The 21,018-nt window shown below is 44.5% G+C and overlaps 3 protein-coding genes across 3 annotated transcripts; 2 read left to right on the top strand and 1 right to left on the bottom strand.

The window, feature by feature from the left end:
• Positions 1 to 1,204: 1,204 nt before the first annotated feature.
• Positions 1,205 to 3,970, bottom strand: LOC115104567 (myosin-11-like). Its single transcript, XM_029625923.2, has 10 exons — positions 3,890 to 3,970; positions 3,443 to 3,647; positions 3,206 to 3,275; positions 2,957 to 3,115; positions 2,742 to 2,859; positions 2,567 to 2,617; positions 2,306 to 2,383; positions 1,716 to 1,772; positions 1,486 to 1,545; positions 1,205 to 1,385 (listed from the first exon to the last, which is right to left on the bottom strand). The coding sequence occupies exons 1-10, from the start codon at positions 3,920 to 3,922 to the stop codon at positions 1,329 to 1,331; spliced, it is 888 nt and encodes a 295-aa protein (XP_029481783.2). The 5' UTR covers positions 3,923 to 3,970; the 3' UTR covers positions 1,205 to 1,328.
• Positions 3,971 to 6,005: 2,035 nt separating this feature from the next.
• Positions 6,006 to 6,988, top strand: LOC135563695 (apolipoprotein D-like). The gene is made up of 5 exons (XM_065006793.1): positions 6,006 to 6,020; positions 6,158 to 6,260; positions 6,376 to 6,494; positions 6,628 to 6,749; positions 6,841 to 6,988. Exons 1-5 carry the CDS (start codon positions 6,006 to 6,008, stop codon positions 6,986 to 6,988), a joined length of 507 nt encoding a protein of 168 aa, XP_064862865.1.
• A 2,085-nt stretch (positions 6,989 to 9,073) lies between these two features.
• On the top strand, positions 9,074 to 19,654 carry LOC115104566 (otospiralin-like). The gene is made up of 5 exons (XM_029625922.2): positions 9,074 to 9,163; positions 17,875 to 17,923; positions 18,306 to 18,374; positions 18,980 to 19,006; positions 19,145 to 19,654. Exons 1-5 carry the CDS (start codon positions 9,098 to 9,100, stop codon positions 19,330 to 19,332), a joined length of 399 nt encoding a protein of 132 aa, XP_029481782.1. The 5' UTR covers positions 9,074 to 9,097; the 3' UTR covers positions 19,333 to 19,654.
• The last annotated feature ends 1,364 nt before the right edge of the window (positions 19,655 to 21,018 follow it).

Here is a 21,018-nt window from a genome sequence, read left to right as displayed (position 1 = left end):
TTGTGTCGCTGCCATGCTATGTTGTCGTCTTTATGTCTCTCTTGTCGTGATGTGTGTTTTGTCCTATATTTTTAATCCCAGCCCCCATCCACGCAGAGGCCTTTTGGTAGGCCGTCATTGTAAATAAGAATTTGTTCTTAACTGACTTGCCTAGTTAAATAAAGATTAATTCAAAATAAATAAAACAGTGTAGAGAAATAACAAAAACATGAACAACATTGAGTCCAATCTTTAAAATGTAATTGAGCTAATCTTCATAAAGCTCAAAAATAAATATTGTAAAATCAACTCTACTGTTTCCCTTTATTAAAATACAACCAGTTGTCCATGTATGATGCAGTATTCAGTTTTATTTAGTTAACAGCAACATTGCAGCCTGGGAGGGTTGAAGATCAGGGTTGGTCGATTGAGGTTTGATTAGTGTGTGTGTTTTTCTGAATGTGTGCGTGTAGGTAGTATGTAGGTAGGTATGCATGCGTATATATATGTATGTATGTGTTACAGAGGAGGAAGGCCTATGTGGTGCACGTTGCAGTATGGCTGTATGAGGTATCTGGCCGTAGACCAGAGGATATCGGTGCAGCTGAGTCCAGTACAGTGGTCGTAGCAGCCAGGGACCATGGAGACCAGCACACCCAGAGGAGCCAGGAAACCCAGGGTGAAACCTCCTGCTGCCTGGACACCTCCCACCAGATCTGACCACACACCTCTCTTCTCCTGTAACAGCTGTTTCTCCTCCTTGACCTCCTCATCTTTCTTCTCATTCTCCTCTCTTTCTATCCTCTCCTCCACTCTCTGCTTCTCCTCTTTCTCTACCCTCTCATCTCTTTGCTCCTGCACCTCCTCATCAGAGGACTCATCCTGGGATAGGAAGTGAACACATATATTTCGCAACAGAGCATCTCCCTAGTGTGTGTGAAGGCAGCCTGCCTCCCAGCTAAGTCCTACCCAACCCTAAGCTCACACTGTCCTGTAGTACTACCTGATCACCAAACAGTGAAGGCAACACTACAGACAAGCACTTCTGCACTTTGGGGGAAGATGTGAAAAGAGTGATCGGTCATATGTTGTGTGTATGCGACCCACCATCCTACGTGGCAGTAGACCCATTTCCTCCGCTAGAGAGATGGAGCGCTGAGTGGCTGCAGACAGAGTCCCATCTAACGCCATGTAACGCCCCTCTCCTCCATTACTAAAGACAGAGAAAAAGCGAGGGAAAGACAGGGGGAAAGAGAGAAAGGGTATTAAAAAAAGAGAGGGTATTACAAAGAACGTGCCAAAATTAGAGAGTGATTGTGTGAGGGATGTTATGATTGAGTGTGTGTGTGTTACACTAGGGCCTCTGCCAGTTGGCTCTCCAGATCCTTCATCTTCTCCTTCAGATCCTGAGAACAGAGAAACACACAACATAAAGCCCACAGTGTGTATCAGTTAGATGTATGAGGTCTACATCAGGCATATGTAAAATGTGTGTGTGTGTTGTACCTGTGCGATGGAGGAGTACTCTGTGAGGGACTGCTCCAGCTGCTCAATAACAAAGTCCTTCTGTAGGGGAGACACACAAAGAGATGCTGGGGACTAGCCAGCCAGCTAATAGACTGCAATGGACCTAATTTAAACTGGCAAGTCATGTGGCATGTCTAAAGAACATTTATTGGGAATTTAGGGAATATTTGAAATGTAAACATTATTTTCAATATGTAGTTATCACATACCTTATGTATGACCTCATACCTCTGATCCAGGGCGAGTCTGCTCTCCTCTAGCCGTAGCTGTTTCACACACACACACACACACATTTAATAGTTGGGCTGGAACAAAAGCATGAGGCCTCCCAGGAACACAATCACCGCCCTGTGATCTGGTGGAAGGACCACAATCACCACCCTCTGATCTGGTGGAAGAACCACAATCACCCTCCCATGATCTGGTGGAAGGACCACAATCACCCCCCTGTGATCTGGTGGAAAGACCACAATCATCCCCCCCTGTGATCTGGTGGAAAGACCACAATCATCCCCCCCTGTGATCTGGTGGAAGGACCACAATCGCCCCCCCCTTATGATCTGGTGGAAGGACCACAATCGCCCCCCTTATGATCTGGTGGAAGGACCACAACCCCCCTCCCTGTGATCTGGTGGAGGGATATCAATCCCACCCCTGTGACCTGGTGTAAGGATATCAATCCCCCCCGTGATCTGGTGGAAGGATATCAATCACCCCTCTGTGATCTGGTGGAAGGATATCAATCACCCTCCTGTGATCTGGTGGTATCAGATGATATCCGAGCATGTATGTGTGCTACCTGTAAGGCCTGTAGAGCATTGCTGAGGTCAGCGATCTTCTTCTTGTCAGTGGCTCTATCTGGTATAATACGGGACATCTAAGGAGAGGGAGAGAGACATAGCAAGAGAGAGAGACACACAGAGAGAGAACCGAACAGAACAGTTCAGTGATGTTTTGAGGACAACAAATTAATATTATGCATCCATGTTGGCTGGCCAGTGAAATGTTCAGTTTGTCTGTTCTGACAGGGTCAAAGGTCAAGGCTTAGAGGTCATCATACCTCACTGCCAATGGTCTCAATCTGGTCTTCCAAAATCTCCTTCTCTTTCTCCTGCCGGAACAAGGGATGAAAACAACATCAGTTTATCAACACTCTATATCTTTCCTAGGCACTTCCTAACCGTATATATGGTTTCTTTGTTACTATTGCTCTACACCACTTCATGGTAACCCACCAGTTGTTTGATGTAGGACTCTAGGTTGCCTGTAGCGCCGTCCTTCTCAGCTGATAAGCTCCGGATCTCCTCCAGCTCATCCATCAGCTGCTCTGCATCATGGATCGACTGCTTCATCCTGACAAACACACACAAATAATGATGAACATTTTGATTGATGGTTACATTTGACCAGGTTGTGCAGTGCAGTGTGTCTGCATGGTTGCTACTGTTACCCTTTGACTTGGTTGCGCAGTGCAGCGTTCTCAGTGCGTAGCAGTGTGTTGTTGTCATCGCCTAACTCCACTGTTCTCTGCAGCTCTGAGTTCAATTGCTTTAGTCTGCTTCGGGAATACACCAACTCTGCTAGAACGTCACTCCTCTCCTCTGCACTCCTACAACACACGTTAGAAAGTAGTAAATACACCAACTCTGCTATCACAACAGCACTACAACAGGCAATGGGAGTTGTCTGGGGCACTCACAGGTCTGCAGAGTTGAGGATTCTCTCCTCCTCTGACACGAACAGCCTGACAAACTCATCATTTTGCATACCTACACAGGGGACAGGAACGAAGAGAGAAAGGACCAAGAGTTACCAATACTTCACTGATGTGTCAATGAATCTGACTACCAGCTGAATGTTTGGAACATCAAGAGCCATAGAGAGGAAGAATCAGAATTGGAAAGAATGGCCGATTGCCCGACCAGTCGACTCTCACCAGTAGAAGAAGGCGTGACCACTAGCCCTCCCTCATCCTCCCATTGGCCTTCCTCGGCATGCCCCTGGTACCAGCCCCACCGTTCATCCTCCCATTGCCGTTGCCCATGGTGAGCGTTGAGGAGAGCCGGGAGGTCGAGCACCGAGCATGATGTCACACCGTGGGAGCCACAGCCCTGTAGACCCAGCTGCTGCAGCTGTCCCGCCTACATTAGAACCACAACTTCCTTAGGAAAGGCTTTCAGTCTACATACACAACTCTCAAAGAGCTAACAAATTACTATAAAGCAAAAACAATAGCAGGATACTAGTACAGTATTCAGGTGAGCTTTATTGACATTAAACTGAAATAACCCAATGTTGCCAAAGCAATAAAAAAGGACATTGAAAAAAAAACATTTGTTGGCAGAATATGAACATATTCTAGCTGCAGACTTCTAGATATTACCTCAATGGGGAAGGAGACGGTCCTGCGCAGCATTCTCCTTCCAAGCCTCAATGCCAATGGAAATCTCTGTCCCCCTTGAGAGAGAATCAGAAAACTTTTATTTCTAGGATTCAGACAGTGTTGTTTAGTCAGCTCTACTGATAAAAGTATAGTGGTATAATTTGCAATAAAATCAAGTCTGGAGATAAAGGCAAGTTAATAGCTATATACTTGGAAAGCTACATAATTTCTGAGCTTGAAAAATAATGCCAAATAAGTACAGCGTGCGTTTATGAAGTCATGGTATAAACATCGCCTTGATGTCGTCACAGTAGCTAACAAAGGACAAGCATCCAAAGGCTAAGCTATAAGTAGCTAGCTAGCTGTCATTTTCAACAGCCTGAAAGCGAACAACTGATGTTTTAGCTAGGAAAATGTGTTCAATTTCAGTTTCCAGCTACTTTTATAGCAATGTTGTTACTTTTATCTCTTAGTTAGCTAAGCTAACTTTAGTAAACATTAATTGCGATCCAGATTGCGATCCTGAGCTATCTAAAACTGTTAGCTACCTAACCAAGCTATCTAATGAATATGTTTCCATCAATTAGCTAACAGTGATTTAATATATTATTGGCCGATTCAAGTCTTTGTTGATTAAATACAATTATTTTAACTAGCTAATTATTCCAGTTCCATGTAACTACTCATCTGTCTCTCTCACCAAACGACCGTGTGCTCTGGGCACAAGCAACTCAACATGTAGCCAATCAGTGCTCAGTTTCATTATTGTCCCCTCACTTGACTGATCACCCACCTCAACAGTCACCAGTCCAGTAGTAATATAATTTGGCCAAGCACTTTACACTCTTTTACGAATTAGAAGTGATTAAATATGTCTAAAGTTTTCAGACTAGCTTCTACGCTCGGTCGACCACAATTGAATGGACTGCCTGAGTTGGACAGCTTGCAGAACTGTTCTCAACACTGCCAATATTTTCATGATGTGGTGTAACCCATGTCGGATTGTTGTTGTGTTAACATATTAAAAACGCATAGGCTTCCTGTGTATCATGTCCATACAGACCTCAGTCAATGATTTGTATAACTAACACAAGATAGAATAGAGCCTGTCGTGTCCAAATAGCAAATTAATCAGTAAGCACAACATACAGGGAGGTGGCAGAGCTAGTGAGATTCTGTTGGCGCGTTCAAGCATTTATTTTTATATTTTCGTTGGGGAACGCCTTGTCTGTGAAGTGCGCATGTGCAATAACTCAATTCGCCCTACTAAACAGCGCATATTTGTGAAATTTTGGCCGTACTCCTTTAAATCTCCATAATGTTTCAAATGTAGGTGCTACAAGGCAGAAATTGGTGTCACATGAAGCTTTACCATTTGCTCTGTAATATGAATAGTATATTGATTTCAATACACATTTTCTTGCATTTATTTATTAATATAACAAAATATAAACATGAATGTTGGCTAATGTTTCAATATATTGTTGATCATAAAATAGCCTACTCTATAGATCCAGAGTGGGATCTCTGCTACTTTTAGAGTTATGACCAATTTGCAAGCGTTACCAACAGAGGGAATGTGAAAATGGGTTAAAAATGGTCGCCCTCTGCTGGTGATTTGGAGGATGTGTTATGAAGAAAAACGAGAGCTGTTTTTCGTATTTTTTTAATTGAACCCTTATTTAACTAGGCAAGCCAGTTAAGAACAAATTATTATTTACAATGATGGCCTACCCCAGCCAAACCCAGACGACGCTGGGCCAATTGTGAAATTTCTCAGAGTATAAAATGGGGCATAACTTTAAAACTATCAGAGATCTCACTCTGGAAATGTGATATGCCTGTACAGTATATTATGTTAAACAATATATAGAAACATTTGCCAAATATTCTTTATATTTTTAAATATTCATATATATATATATATATATATAAATGTGTATGTAATATATGTTTTATTGTCACATAAATGAATATGATACAATTGTCTGATACACCAGGTTGATGTCAGATGAGAGATATTGGAGAAAGGTTGATCATGGACATTTGGCAGAGTGCTGTGTGATCATGTTAACATTTCATTTCTCCAAGAGAGCTGAGTGGCTACTGAGAAAATATGCAGCCTTTGCAGGTACTGTGTGTCTTTATGTCTGTGTATGTATATAATGTATTATTTACACAGTAGTCTTAATTCCATCTCAATTACCACTAACATTATGTGTGAGATTGCTGTGTGTTTTGTGTCTGATCATGTGTTTATGTGGCTAGGTACTGTGTGTTGTCCTGGTCACCTCATCGGTTGCACATGCTCAGACCGTTCACCTGGGAAGATGCCCCACACCCCCAATTCAACAGGACTTCAACGTCACCAAGATAACTGCATGCACACAGTGTTAATTGAGATGGAATTTATCACACATTAACACACACACACACACACAGTAAAAAAAGTAATAGTAACTCAAAATAACTTCTAGATGGTGTGTAATACCTGGGCAGGTGGTATGAGGCAGAGAAGCTGCCTGCTGTATTTGAGAGAGGGAAGTGCCAACAGGCCACATACTCACTACTCCACGATAGAACTCATACACTCACATCACAGACTGTATGAAATCAGTCAAACCATAAACATGAACACTCATAACCAGATCTTCTTCAAAGGTGAGATGTGGTACCGGTCCCAGTCCCAACTACACCTAGCTCCTAGCCCCAAACCAACCCTTAGCCCCCAACCCTAGCCCCTACCTCACCTGTCTCTCTGTGTGTGTCTAGGTTTACCAGGTGATCCATACTTGGTTCTGTCTACAGACTACAGAAGTTTCTCTCTGGTCTACTCCTGCACAGACTTCCTTATCAATTTGTAACGGAATATGATTTTGGAATTGACTGCTGTAGTTGAATACATTGATTCTCAATAAAGTATTGGTATGTGAATTGATTTATTTGGTTTGTTCCGTCGACGTTGCCTGGATCGTTTCCCGGACACGATCGTTGCCAAGGGATGTCATCAGCCGCCTCCATGGTGACCTGGAGGCCATCGGTGTCAACCTCAGATGCCTCACAGTGTCAGACCAGACGTCCTGTGACACTGTGGCCTGAGAACAAACAAGCACACACACACAGCTTAGTAACGGTAACTACACTCTGAAAAAAATTGTTACAAAAGGGTTCTTTGGCTGTCCCCATAGGAGAACCCGTTGTGGTTCCAGGGAGAACCCCTTTTGGTTCCACGTAGAACCCTTTTGGGTTCCATGTAGAACCCGCTATGGAAAGGATCCTACATGGAACCCAAAAGGGTTCTACCTGAAACCCAAAAGGGTTCTACCTGAAACCCAAAAGGGTTTCCCTATAGTCCCAGTCGGTATTGAATAGAACGTTGCGGCCTTGCCCGCCTGTGTGGAAAACAACCCGTGTTTACCTTGGTTACCCTATTTGCTCACAGCAAAAACCTGACCTTTTAAATGCAATTTTCTTGTTTTCTGCTTGTTTTAGTCAATTACAAAACAACATTTAAGAAAGGCCAATTGAGTCCACTAGTCTTACTCACAGACAACTACCCTATGTCTTGAGCTCTTTCTCCCCTCTCTCTCCAGATGAAATCCTGCGACTCGTGATGTTCGGCCGCCCGACATCCTGCCCACTTGACCCCATCCCCTCATCCCTTCTCCAGACCATCTCCAATTCCTCACCTCATCAACTCATCCCTGACCACTGGATGCATCCCCTCTGACTTCAAGATAGCCAGAGTCGCTCCCCTCCTCAAGAAACCAACACTCAACCCCTATGAAGTAAAAAACGACAGACAGGTCGGTATCCCTTCTTTTTTTCAGCCAAAACCCTTGAGTGTGCTGTTTCTGACCAACACTCTAGTTATCTCTCTCAGAACAATCTTCTTGACTCTAACCAGTCAGGCTTCAAGGCGGCTCACTCAACTGGGACCACTCTTCTCTGTGTCACAGAGGCTCTCTGCCTTTCCCAAGCTGACTTCTCATGCTCACACTACTGTTTCCCCCAGGGCTTGGTTTTAAGCACTCTTTTCTCTATACATCAAGTCACTCGGCTCCGTCATATCTTCACATGGTCTCTCCTATCACTGCTATGTGGATGACACTTAACTGCTCTTCTTCTCCCCTTTCTGACACTCGGGTGGTGACACACATCTCTGCGTGCCTGGCAGACACATCAGCTTGGATGTTGGTCCACCACCTTAAACTCAACCTCAAAAAAAACAGTGCTGCTCTTCCTCCCAGGGAAGGTCTGCCTGCTCCAAGACCTCTCCATCACGGTTGACAACTCCTTGGCCTGACCCTGGACAACACCATCATTCACTACAAACATCAAAGCAGTGACTTGCTCCTGCAGTTTCATGCTCTACGGCTATGGCTGTTGCATTGACTGTGAAATGTGAAATTGTTAGATTACTTAGACATTGTTGGAACTAGAAGCACTCCCTATTCATTCCCTACGCGCAGCTCGCTCTGCATGCAATGCACTCCGCTCATGGTGTCTGAGAGCATTTCGCCACACCAACAATAACATCTGCTAAATGTGTATGTGACCAATATAATTTGATTTTCTCAAACCCTATATACCAACCCGAACACTCCGTTCCGCCACCTCTGGTCTCTTGGCCCTCCCACTCCTACCGGAGGGCAGGTCCCGCTCAGCCCAGTCAAAGCTCTTCTCTGTCCTGGCACCCCAATGGTAGAACCAGCTTCCCCCTAAAGTCAGGACAGCGGAGTCCCTGTCCATCTCTCGAAAGCCCTACTAGAGTATTTTAAATAATATAACTCTCACCGCGCCCCCCAACTCAACTACAAGTAGTGAGTGGAGTTACAAACGGACAATACTAACCCGTGATCAGGGTTGGGGAGTAAAACAATTACATGTAATCCGTTACATGTAAGCGATTACAAAAAACGGTAACTGTAATCAGTTACATTACCAGCAAAATTGTGTAATCAGATTACAACTACATTGAAAAACAACCTTTAAATTCAGAAAGGATGTTTGCGAAAAAAATCTTTGACACTTCTCTGTTTTCTCAATGACATTCAAATCAGCATTGAAAACAGGCGCAAATTTAAATTGGTTTCACCTGAGCAAGTCTGACCACAAGTCAGAGACCACTATGATGACACACCAAATGTGTTTGATAGATCGCGGAAAAAGAGCAGGAATATACTTTTGTTGGCTACAGTCCAAACTATGTCTTCCAATGCTGCGACTGCTGTCGGCATCCAAAGATTATCTAACTTGCTTAAACACTTGGAGGTAAGAATGACAGCAGTGGCGTAGTCTACGGCGATACGGATATCACTTATTATTGATATCTACATAGCGAATTCATGTGAAACACGGATTGTGGTTGTTGTGGATGCCTGTTCACAAATATACATGTGTATTTGAACCCAACAATGGTTGAATTCAAGACATTATTTAAACTGCCTATCAACCAGTTTTTGAAACCAGTGTACAACCAGTGAAAAATGCGCTCTTGCAACAGTGTGGATCCAAGCCTATTGAATAAAAGTGGGGCTTTTATTGCTCGTTTTTAAAAAAATGTTTATAAACATTGTAAATAAACACCATATAGCCCCAGAACATGGTTGAAACAATCATTTTGATATCATGGATGGTCAGTCCTTGCATCCATAGCTCTATCTATTAATCTGAGAGTGGTTACATTTCTCCAGTTTTTTTTACTAAAACAGAGGCGGGGCGGATGTTTTGTTATTGTTTCATCTGTGGATTTGCCCTTTAAACATATTATCAAGATATCAATGTGTCACCAACAAAAAGGTAAACAATAGGCCTATAGCAAATGCAGCATATGGCATTACTTTTTCACAATTAAATTGCACTTTTCAGTAGTGCTCAAAGCATGGCATTCCATGAGTGCAGCATTTATTTTTCAACTCGATTCAAAGAGCTCAATCAGTCCTCCATGACAACAAAATCAAAAACAACAGAATAGGGCTGGCTAATAAGTGCTTAGTTTTGGGGTCATGCTAATCTATACTTCCATATTTCCAAGTCCTATTCTTGAACATCAAGGGGTATAACATTGGTTTTTAATGTAAAGATATCATTTAACCATATAATTATATGTAGTAGAAAACGATGGGTTAGAAGAAGCCTACATAACCAACCCATAATGTAACATTTATATATGGCCAGCTATGTAAACGTTAACATTGATTTATCCTGCAATAGATGTCGTTCAATTTGTAACATACATTTTTGTCTTCTTCTAATGCCTCTTAAAAGGAAAGTAATCTAAAAGTAATGGAATGTAATCAGATTACGCTACTGAGTTTGGGTAATGCAAATTTACATTACTGATTAAAATTCTGGACCGGTAACTATTAACTGTTACAGATTACATTTGGAAAGTAATCCATCCAATCCTGCCCGTGATGAAATGTTTTCCATGTAGTTTACATGGACACCAGGTCCCCACAATTTCCCAATCTTCCGCAAGGAATAGCCTGATGTCACAGGGCTCTTACAGGCTCGATTTCCCTACGCCGGACCATTGCGAACCATAGGTCGGGATTTTTGACCTGGTTACATCTACATTGAAAAACACGGCAGCTTTTCAGCATGTTTTGTTATTTCTGTATAAAAAAATCAACAACAAAGTTGGCACTTTTATAATGGGTGTAAATAGAAAATACTGTTTGTTCTCCCCAATTTGTGGGCGTGGTCTTCTTCTACTATGGTATAATGGCGTACGCAACAATTAAATGTGCATTCAGCCACCTACTGCGGGTGGATAATAAGGATCCCAAAAAAGGAAAAAACATTTGGGTAAAAATAAAATATCATACTAACTACCCCAAAAAATGAATTAACCAAACAAAATCAAGATGCTTTTCTGTAAAAACCTAATTCTAATCAGATCCCAACACAGCCTCAGAATCCTCCTGTGAGGGTGGGACACTTCCTAGCAACAATAGTCCTTGTAGTGCTTCTGCCTTGAAGTCTTGGAACCCCAAACACTTCTCGGCTGCAGATATAATGACATCCAGCTTCTTTGACTTCTTAGACACTTGTGCTGTACAATTAATCATTGTGGCTATAAATGCCACAAAATCCACCTTCACAATGAGTGTATCCAGATCACCTGATTTACTTAAAACACTATCAACTGGTTGCAATGCATCTACCACCATATCTTCAACACTGTTGCCTCTCGCCCCTTCGACCCTCTTCACCACCTCCACATAGGAGATCTGCTGGCAGCCCTGATCCTTGACACCTCGGCCTCCTTCACCCTTACAGGGAACTCAAGGAAGTCCGGAGTATGATCCCCACCACAGTTGCAACATTTTCCATTCACAGATTCTTCAATATTATACTTCTCCAGTCTTTAAACATTTGAAATGTGACCATATCCTTTACAATTTCCACACTGTAATAGTTTGGACACATTTTCTCAATGCATACCTCACATATCCAAGCCTCACATATTCAGGTAGAGTTTCCTCAAACAACAATATCGACAGGATTTTCTCCTTCTTTCCATTTACCACATGGGTCAGGTGACGTGTACTGACCACTCCTGGGATTTTCTGACTAAGGTACTCATCTACAGTACCAGTCAAAAGTTTGGACACACCTACTCATTCAAGGGTTTTTCATTATTTGTACTATTTTCTACATTGTAGAATAATAGTGAAGACATCAAAACCTTGAAATAACACACATGGAATCATGTAGTAAGCAAAAAAGCCAAGCTTACAGTGTAAATCTACAGTGTAATATGATGTTTTTGACTGCGTGTTTCGTGACCTTTAGGAGCAAAGCTTTCCATTGAAATCACACTGGCAGGTTTGAGATGTTGTTTTTCAATGTAGGAGGAAGGTAATAGGGCTGTTGAGGCGTGTATGTTTTGCATCCTGAGAGTTGGGCACAGTTACCATGGAGACACAGGAAATGCTCCTGAATGCTAAACTTCTCTCTCTCTCTCTCCGTCTCTCTACCTCTCCCTCTTACAAATGCCAGAGCCTTCACCCCTGAAGGAGGTAAAATAGGGACACACGCAGGCACACAGAAAATGCTCCAGAATGCTTAACTTCTCTCTCTCCGTCTCTCTACCTTTCCCTCTTACAAATGCCAGAGCCTTCACCCCTGAAGGAGGTAAAATAGGGACACACGCAGGCACAATGCATGCACACATACACACATTTCCCCATTATAGAAACAAGTTCACAGGGAAGGGATAAGAGATAAGAAAAGAGGACTACCTAGATAAATCTAGGAATAACTATATAAAAGCAATACCTATGTGAGAAGGCTGTTCATTGACTACAGTTCAGCGTTCAACACCATAGTCCCCTCCAAGCTCGTCACCAAGCTTAGAAGCCTGGGACTGAACACCTCCCTCTGCAACTGGATCCTGGCCTTCCTGACAGGTCGACCCCAGGTAGGCAACATCACCTCCACCACGCTGACTCTCAACACGGGGGTCCCACAGGCGTGTGCTTAGTCCCCTCCTGTACTCCCTGTTCACCCATGACTGCGTGGTCAAGCACGACTCCAAGCACGACTCCAACACCATCAAGTTTGCTGACGACACGACGGTGGTAGGCCTGATCACCAGCGACGATGAGACAGCCTACAGGGAGGAGGTCAGTGACCTGGCAGTGTGGTTCATACTGGGTTCATACCTCTCCCTCAATGTCAATAAGACCAAGGAGCTGATCGTGGAGTACAGGAAATGGAGGGGTGAGCACGCCTCCATCCCCATCGACAGGGCTGCAGTGGAGCAGGTTGAGAGTTTCAAGTTCCCTCTGTATCCACAAACCGTAAAACAGTTGTGAAGAAGGCGCAACATCATTACTTCATCAGGATGAAATGATTTGGATGGGCCCTCAAATCTACAGCTGCACCATTAAGATCATCTTGACTGGCTACATTACTGCTTGGTATGGTAAATGCACCACCCTCGATCGCATGGCGCTACGGAGGGTGGCGCGGGCAACCCAGTACATCACTGGGCTGAGCTTCCTGCCATCCAGGACCTCTATATCAGGCGGTGTGAAAGGAAGGACCCTAAAATTGTTAGACTCCAGCCACCCAAGCCATAGACTTTTCTGTCTGCTTCCGCACGGCAAGTGGTACCGAAGCAACAAGTCTGACATCAACAGGCTACTGAACAGCTTATATCCCCAAGCCATAAGACTGCTAAATAGCTAACAAAATGGCTACACAGACTATCTGCAATGACCCATTTAATTGTTTCATTGACTCTATGCACAGTCACAAACTCGCTCTATGCACACTCTACACACACTCACACTGACACTCCAACACACACACTTCATTTTCTCACACACACACACAACACACCCACTCTGTTTATCATATCCTGATGCCTAGTCACCTTACCCCTATAAATGCCTAGTCACGTTAACCCTGGAATCCCTGTTACGGCTTTCTTGTGAAGAAGGAGAGTCGGACCAAAATGCAGCGTGATGATGATTCATGATATTTTAATGAAGGAAAAAACTATACATGAAGAAACTACAAAATAATGAAAAGTGAAAACCGAAACAGCCCTATCTGGTGCAAACACAAAGACAGGAACAATCACCCACAAAATACTCAAAGAATATGGCTGCCTAAATATGGTTCCCAATCAGAGACAACGAAAATCACCTGACTCTGATTGAGAACCGCCTCAGGCAGCCATAGACTATACTAGACACCCCCAAGACGAAACACACCACAAAAACCCATGTCACACCCTAGCCTGACCAAATAAATGAAGATAAACACAATATATTTTGACCAGGGCGTGACAGAACCACCCCCCCTAAGGTGCGGACTCCCGGACGCACATCAAAACAATAGGGAGGGTCCGGGTGGGCGTCTGTCCATGGTGGCGGCTCCGGCGCGGGACGTGGACCCCACTCCATCAATGTCTTAGTCCCTCTTCCTCGCGTCCTAGGATAGTCCACCCTCGCCGCCGACCATGGCCTAGTAGTCCTCACCCAGAACCCCACTGGACTGAGGGGCAGCTCGGGACTGAGGGGTAGCTCGGCACTGAGGGGTAGCTCGGCACTGAGGGGTAGCTCGGCACTGAGGGGTAGCTCGGCACTGAGGGGTAGCTCGGCACTGAGGGGCAGCTCGGGACTGAGGGGTAGCTCGGCACTGAGGGGTAGCTCGGCACTGAGGGGTAGCAAGGCACTGAGGGGTAGCAAGGCACTGAGGGGTAGCTCGGCACTGAGGGGTAGCTCGGGACTGAGGGGAAGCTCGGCACTGAGGGGAAGCTCAGCACCGAGAGGAAGCTCAGGCAGGTAGTTGGATCCTGGCTGGCTGGCGGATCTGGAAGAGTCTGGTTGACTGGCGGATCTGGAAGAGTCTGGCTGACTGGCAGATCTGGAAGAGTCTGGCTGACTGGCAGATCTGGAAGAGTCTGGCTGACTGGCGGATCCTGGCAGACTGACGGATCTGGCTGCTCCATGCAGACTGGCAGCTCTGGCTGCTCCATGCAGACTGGCAGCTCTGGCTGCTCCATGCCGACTGGCAGCTCTGAACAGGCAGGAGACTCCGGCAGCGCAGGAGAGGAGGAAGGCTCTGGCTGCGCTAAACAGGCGGGAGACTCCAGCAGCGCTGTAGAGGAGGAAGGCTCTGGCTGCGCTGAACAGGCGGGAGACTCCGGCAGCGCAGGAGAGGAGAAAGGCTTCGACAGTGCTGAACAGGCGGGAGGCTCCGGCAGCGCTGTAGAGGAGGAAGGCTCTGGCTGCGCTGAACAGGCGGGAGACTCCGGCAGCGCAGGAGGGGAGAAAGGCTCCGACAGCGCTGAACAGGCGGGAGGCTCCGGCAGCGCAGGAGAGGAGAAAGGCTCTGGCAGCGCTGAACAGGCGAGGCGCACTGAAGGCCTGGTGCGTGGTGCTGGCACTGGTGGTACTGGGCCGAGGACACGCACAGGAAGCCTGGTGCGGGGAGCTGCCACCGGAGGACTGGTGTGTGAAGGTGGCACAGGATGGACCGGACCGTGAAGGCGTACTGGAGAGCCTGAGAGCAGGACTGGCACAGGACGTGCAAGGCTAGGTAGGTACACAGGAGGCCTAGTGCGTGAGGCTGGCACAATTTTCACCAGCCGACTAACACGCACCTCAGGATGAGTATGGAGCGCTGACCCAGGTGCCATTAAATCCCCGACACGCTCCGTCGGGCAAATATCGTACTTAAAGCACCAAACTAGCAACTCCCTCATAACTCTCTCCTCCACTTTCCCCATTAACTCCTTCACAGTCTCTGCTTCACTCCCCTCCAACACCGGCTCTGGTTCTGGTCTCCTCCTTGGCTCCTCACGATAAACAGGGGGAGTTGGCTCAGGTCTGAACCCTGACTCTGCCACACTCTCCCTGAGCCCCCCCCAATAAATTTATGGGGCTGACTCTCGGGCTTCCATCCGCGTCGCCGTGCTGCCTCTTCATACCAGCGCCTCTCCGCTTTCTTCGCCTCCAGTTCTTCTTTGGGGCGGCGATATTCTCCAGGCTGTGCCCAGGGTCCTTTTCCGTCCAATATCTCCTCCCAAGTCCAGAAGTCCTTTGATCGCTGCTCCTCACGATAAACAAGGGGAGTTGGCTCAGGTCTGAACCCTGACTCTGCCACACTCTCCCTGAGCCCCCCCACCCCAAGACATTTTTGGGGCTGACTCTCGGGCTTCCTTCTGCACCGCCGTGCTTTTCTCTTCAACTCCATTCTCCTATAGCCCTCCTCGCACTGCTCCAGCGAATCCCAGGCGGGTTCCGGCACTCTCTCTGGGTCACCCGCCCACCTGTCTATTTCCTCCCAAGTCGTATACTCTAAACTTCGTAGCTCCTGCTGCCGCTGCCTGTCACCACGCTGCTTGGCCCTGGTGTGGTGGGTGATTCTGTTACGGCTTTCTTGTGGAGAAGGAGAGTCGGACCAAAATGCAGCGTGATGATGATTCATGATATTTTAATGAAGGAAAAAACTATACATGAAGAAACTACAAAATAATGAAATGTGAAAACCGAAACAGCCCTATCTGGTGCAAACACAAAGACAGGAACAATCACCCACAAAATACTCAAAGAATATGGCTTCCTAAATATGGTTCCCAATCAGAGACAATGAAAATCACCTGACTCTGATTGAGAACCGCCTCAGGCAGCCATAGACTATACTAGACACCCCCAAGACGAAACACACCACAAAAACCCATGTCACACCCTAGCCTGACCACATAAATGAAGATAAACACAAAATATTTCGACCAGGGCGTGACAATCCCTGTATATAGCTTACTTACTTTCTCATGTTCTTCTTACATCTATTTCTCACGTGTTTCTGTTGTACTTAACTTTTATTTTATTTTATAGTACTACTGATATTTATTACTGCATTGTTGGAAAGAGCAAGCAAGAAAGGCATTTCATTGTATTTGTGCATGTGATAATAAAAACTAGAAAAACTTGAACTGGAGGAACAGGTGTAGCAGTACAGGTGGTATGTAGACTGCCTGCAGAGTTCTACCGGTCAGATGACGTGTCCTGGGACACTTCATAGGCATACAGCTTTACTGTACCTTATGGCTTTACCTCTCGTCCCCTTCTCCCATCTCGCCTCTCATAAGAAAAAGGTTTCCTGTTTCCTCTCTTGTCCCGCTGGTCTCGGACAGCAGCCAATCAAATTGTGCCAGCGAAGAAAAAGTTGCGCGTGGCAGTGCAGAGGAAGGTCGGCAGGTGAATTCAGACGAAGCCCTTGGAAAGATGTTATTGTTTTCGGATATAAAGACTACGCTGTAGTCAACAAAAAACTGGGGTGGACGGTGCTACTGCCGCCACTCTATTTTTTGACAGACTTTTATCGAATTTGGTATTTTGCATCACAGGGCCCTGAGATAAGACAGAACATGAAAGTGTTTATGTATCACACACACGTAGTCTCCATGTTCTGGTTTTATCTCCCATCTTTGGGATCTGTATTTTTTTCTCAGACATTTAGGCCAGTGTTAAAATTGTAGGCCTACTTAAAGTTCAGTAGCAGTTGTTTTGAAGTACCTTTTAATAAATGATTGTAACTTTATGGCATGATTGTTTTAGGTGTCTAGAGTATATCTGGAGAGAGACAGAGAGCAATATTTTGTTTTTGTTGTCTCTGTTGTGTCTTTATCATGGCTACCCATGTATTTCCATGGAAATATAAAGTTTATTTGGAAAGTAATAAATGTATATATTTTTAAAAGCAGTCATGATTTGCGTGAATTTAATATACTAACTATTACTCTGGTTAAAAATATGAAATGCTATTCCATTTGGTGAAGAGCACCTTGTTTAGAACTCAAAACTCAAAGTTTAGGACTTGAGACTTGACTTGGGACTTTTCGGTCTTCACTTGAGACTTGACTCAGACTTGAGTGCTAAGACTTGAGACTTACTTGTAACTTGTAAAACAATGACTTGGTCCCACCTCTGCTACCTACAGATGTAGGATCTTTAATTTGATAACATTTTTTTTGCTTAGAATTTTCATTTTCACTTTGAAATTTCAGACTTGATTTGCCCTTAATGGAAAATGTATTAACCCTTACAAAATGGTCCATTAATTATAATCCACATAGTCACTTGAATATACTGTTGCTGCAGGATTATTTTCCTGCTGTAGCAAACTGACTCAAATTAAGATCCTACAGCTGTACCATCGAAGTTCTATCTATCTATCACATGATTTTATATTTATAGACTTTGCAGACTGTAGTGGTAGACCTGTTAGTTTATAATGTGGTTTGATTGATTTAATGTCAAGCTATGTAACAATGGTGATGGTTGCTTCATGGGATGAATATAATGCCGACAGCATGAGTTAGTTCTCTGGCCTCAAACTGAAGACGTGTAGTTGTGTCAAGGGTATGTGGGGAGGGCTGTGTGTATGTGTGTATTGGGTGGGACGTGTGATCTTATAACAGGATCCTGTTGCTTCATTCCTGCCGTGAGCTTTAGACTCTTCTAGACCCCGAGACAGACAGCACCTCTGGAACGACACACACAGGTAAAAATAACAAGACTCTTCTCACTACAACCCAGTGTTGTTGTTTTGATTCTGATTAATATGTACAGTTTAGAGTTAGTAGTTTAGGGGGGTTTTCTTCAATGAACTCTAGGCTATGTGTATAATATGTGTTTTTACAATGTCCTCTCGGGCCGTTTAGAGTGTTGATTGAGGACCTAGTAGCTGAGAAATGTAACTGTTGTTTATGATTGTATTTTTTTATTTTGCGTATTTATGATTGTGTAGTTTTAAATGTCTATATTGTATCTCAATGTGTATTGTGTCCACAGGGCTCACCTGGAAATTAGACCCTCGGTCTCAGTGTTGACTCCCTGTGAAAATAAAGTTTAAAACAATTATAATAATGTGTTTGTGTTTTCAGAAGTCAGGATGAAGTTGCTGGTTCAGCTTAGTATTCTCTTCCTCTGTCTCATCACCTGTAAGCTCACTGGTGAGTCTCTCTGCCTCCATTAAAATGAGGCTGCAAATAGAAGTCTCCATCACAGCAGTGTTTCCTTAAACTATTACTAATCATCAGCAACCTCTGGGATACCCTCAGTTATTTTACCTTCTGCTTGCTCTTAGGGGGTTTAGGCCGGGACTGATGTGAAGCATTTTATGTCAAATCTATTAGTAAATAGTGCTATATGTGTAATCCATATTGTGTGTCGTTGTATGTAGTTAATCCATATTAAAGTGCTAGAATAAGTACACAGCATTAGAAGTTAACCGACTCAGAGCTGGAGATAACTATGACTTAATGGTGGATTCAGGAATTACCGCTTTCTGCATACATAAGGAGAGGTTTGTTTTGAGAACTGCATGTGGACAAAGAGCACTGTGTGTGTGTGTGTGTGTGTGTGTGTGTGTGTGTGTGTGTAAACCCAGTGAGGAATAATATTTGAGGAGGAAGGAAGAAAGTTTCTTCAGGTATCCCAGAGTCCCCAGGGAGGGGCTAATTTTTCCGAACTCTCAATCCCTTCTTTGTGTGTGGAGTACGTGAAATGCTCCAGAATGCTAAACTTCTCTCCATCTCTCCCCCTCTCCTCTTTACAGATGCCAGAGCCTTCACCCCTGAAGGAGGTAAAATAGACACACACAAACACAGAGACCTTCTGTAGCATGTGCTGATAGGCCCTACATGATTATTATATTATGTAGACTTCCTTGGGGTTGTCAGTCAGTGAGTGTTGTGATTTGTTTTTGTCTGTGTGTCTGTAGTTCCATATGATGAGCCCCCGGCAGTCCCATACTGGCCATACACCACCTCAGACTTCTGGCACTACGTAGAGTACTTCAGGTCTATTGGAGCCTACAACCACATCAATGAAATGGCCCGGGCCTTCTATGCTCACCAACACCTGGGAGACACACTGGGATATGAGACCAACGAGGGACATGAACATTGAGGAGAGAGAGAGAGAGGGTAGAGGGAGAATGAGATCGAGAAGGTGGGGAGAGGGGCAGGAAGGGAGAAAATAGGGGGAGAATATAAGGAGAGGGGGAGGGAGGAAAAGAGGGCAACATAAGGATAAGTCATATTGTCAATTGAAATGCATTTAAAAAACAAGGTTATATAAATATGTATTTGGACCTATCATTAAATATATGAATGCATCTCACAGATGAGAAGAAAAAAACGTAATTCCAAACACTGCTATAATCTAAAAAGTCATATCAATGTAATGTGCAATAATAATACATTTTGACAAGAAATGTGATCTCGTTGTCATAATTTACTGTCTTTAATTTGGATACTTGCAAGGCTTGAAATGTAATAGGGATTTTGTATGTGGAATTGTCACAAAATATAGATTTATTTTACAATTACCTATGAGTTTCCAATCCTAGGTATGTTACTCCTTTCATCACCTGGGTGTTTGTCCAATATTTTACATAGTTTTATCTACATTTTAGCCAACCTTCAATCTCTACCTACACCCAAACCACCGGTTGATTCCTTGTGACAGCCCATTATATTGTTACCAAAAGAAAAGTGGTGTTACGAGAAAAGGAGATGAGTGTAGAGCAGGGCTCTCCAATCATGTTCCTGGAGAGCTACCCTCCTGTAGGGTTTCCCTTTAAATGTAACTAACCTAATTCAGCTACTCAACCAGCCAATTCTTAGAATCAGGTGGGCTAGATTAGGGTTGGAGTGAAAACGTACAGGATGGTAGCTCTCCAGGAACAGGGTTGAAGAGCCCTGGTGTAGAGGCAAGCGGTGGTGAGGAAGATTGGTGTCAAGCACAAAAAGAAAGAAAAAAATTACTCTGGTAGGTCAGAAATGGAACTTGACAAGAGTGAGAATGAATTACCTGCGGAGGCAGGTAATCGTCGCTATGATGACAAAGATGATTCTGGCCCGGTGGGAGTGAGATGTTTGGAATGAATGGATCCTTGCCTTCTGGCTGGTCCATATGTGGTGTCAGGTTGGGTGGAGAACAGGTTGGGGACTGTGGAGTCTGTGAAAGTAACTCAAAGTGGACTCGTGATGATTTTTTGCGTTTCTTCCATCCAGAAGGAGCAGGCACTCTGCACCATGTGCCTCGGGAACAGACTTAAAGGTCCTCTCTGTTGGCCTTCAATAAGTCAATATATTCACATTGTCAGCGTAAAATAAGTATGCTATGGGCTATGCAGAGCCAAGGTCGGGTCCATTCAGGTCTATCAGCTGTAGTTACATAGACCCGAGACCTGATGTCAATCAAACAGGACCTGACTAGGACCTCAGGGAAAAGTTTGAATTTTGGACCCACTTAGGTCCCGGGTTGGGTCTCAGGTGGACCCGTGAAGACGTCAACTGTGACAGTCTGCTGTGACTGCGGAGGCAGTGAAGAGAGTAGTAGAGGAAATGGGTCCAGGGCGAGGGATCCTAAGAGGCTTCCTGTGAGTAGGCCGAGGCCAATAGAGAGTGATAGGAATAACGTGCTTCTTCAGTAAGGTTGGTTTCGAGAGCATTCATAACCAATGGTTATCAACCTTACTGCAGAAATGGAACGTAAATCACAGAAAATAGATGTGGTGGCAGCTGCAGAGTTTCTTGGGTGTACAGAATTTTACTGCAGAAGAGTTACAAGGTGTGCTGAACGATAGCG

Source organism: Oncorhynchus nerka, linkage group LG22, assembly GCF_034236695.1.
Source record: "Oncorhynchus nerka isolate Pitt River linkage group LG22, Oner_Uvic_2.0, whole genome shotgun sequence".
NCBI classification, from domain to species: Eukaryota; Metazoa; Chordata; class Actinopteri; order Salmoniformes; family Salmonidae; genus Oncorhynchus; species Oncorhynchus nerka.
The sequence above is the reverse complement of the archived record's forward strand: the minus strand, read 5'-3'. Positions and strand labels throughout refer to the sequence as shown.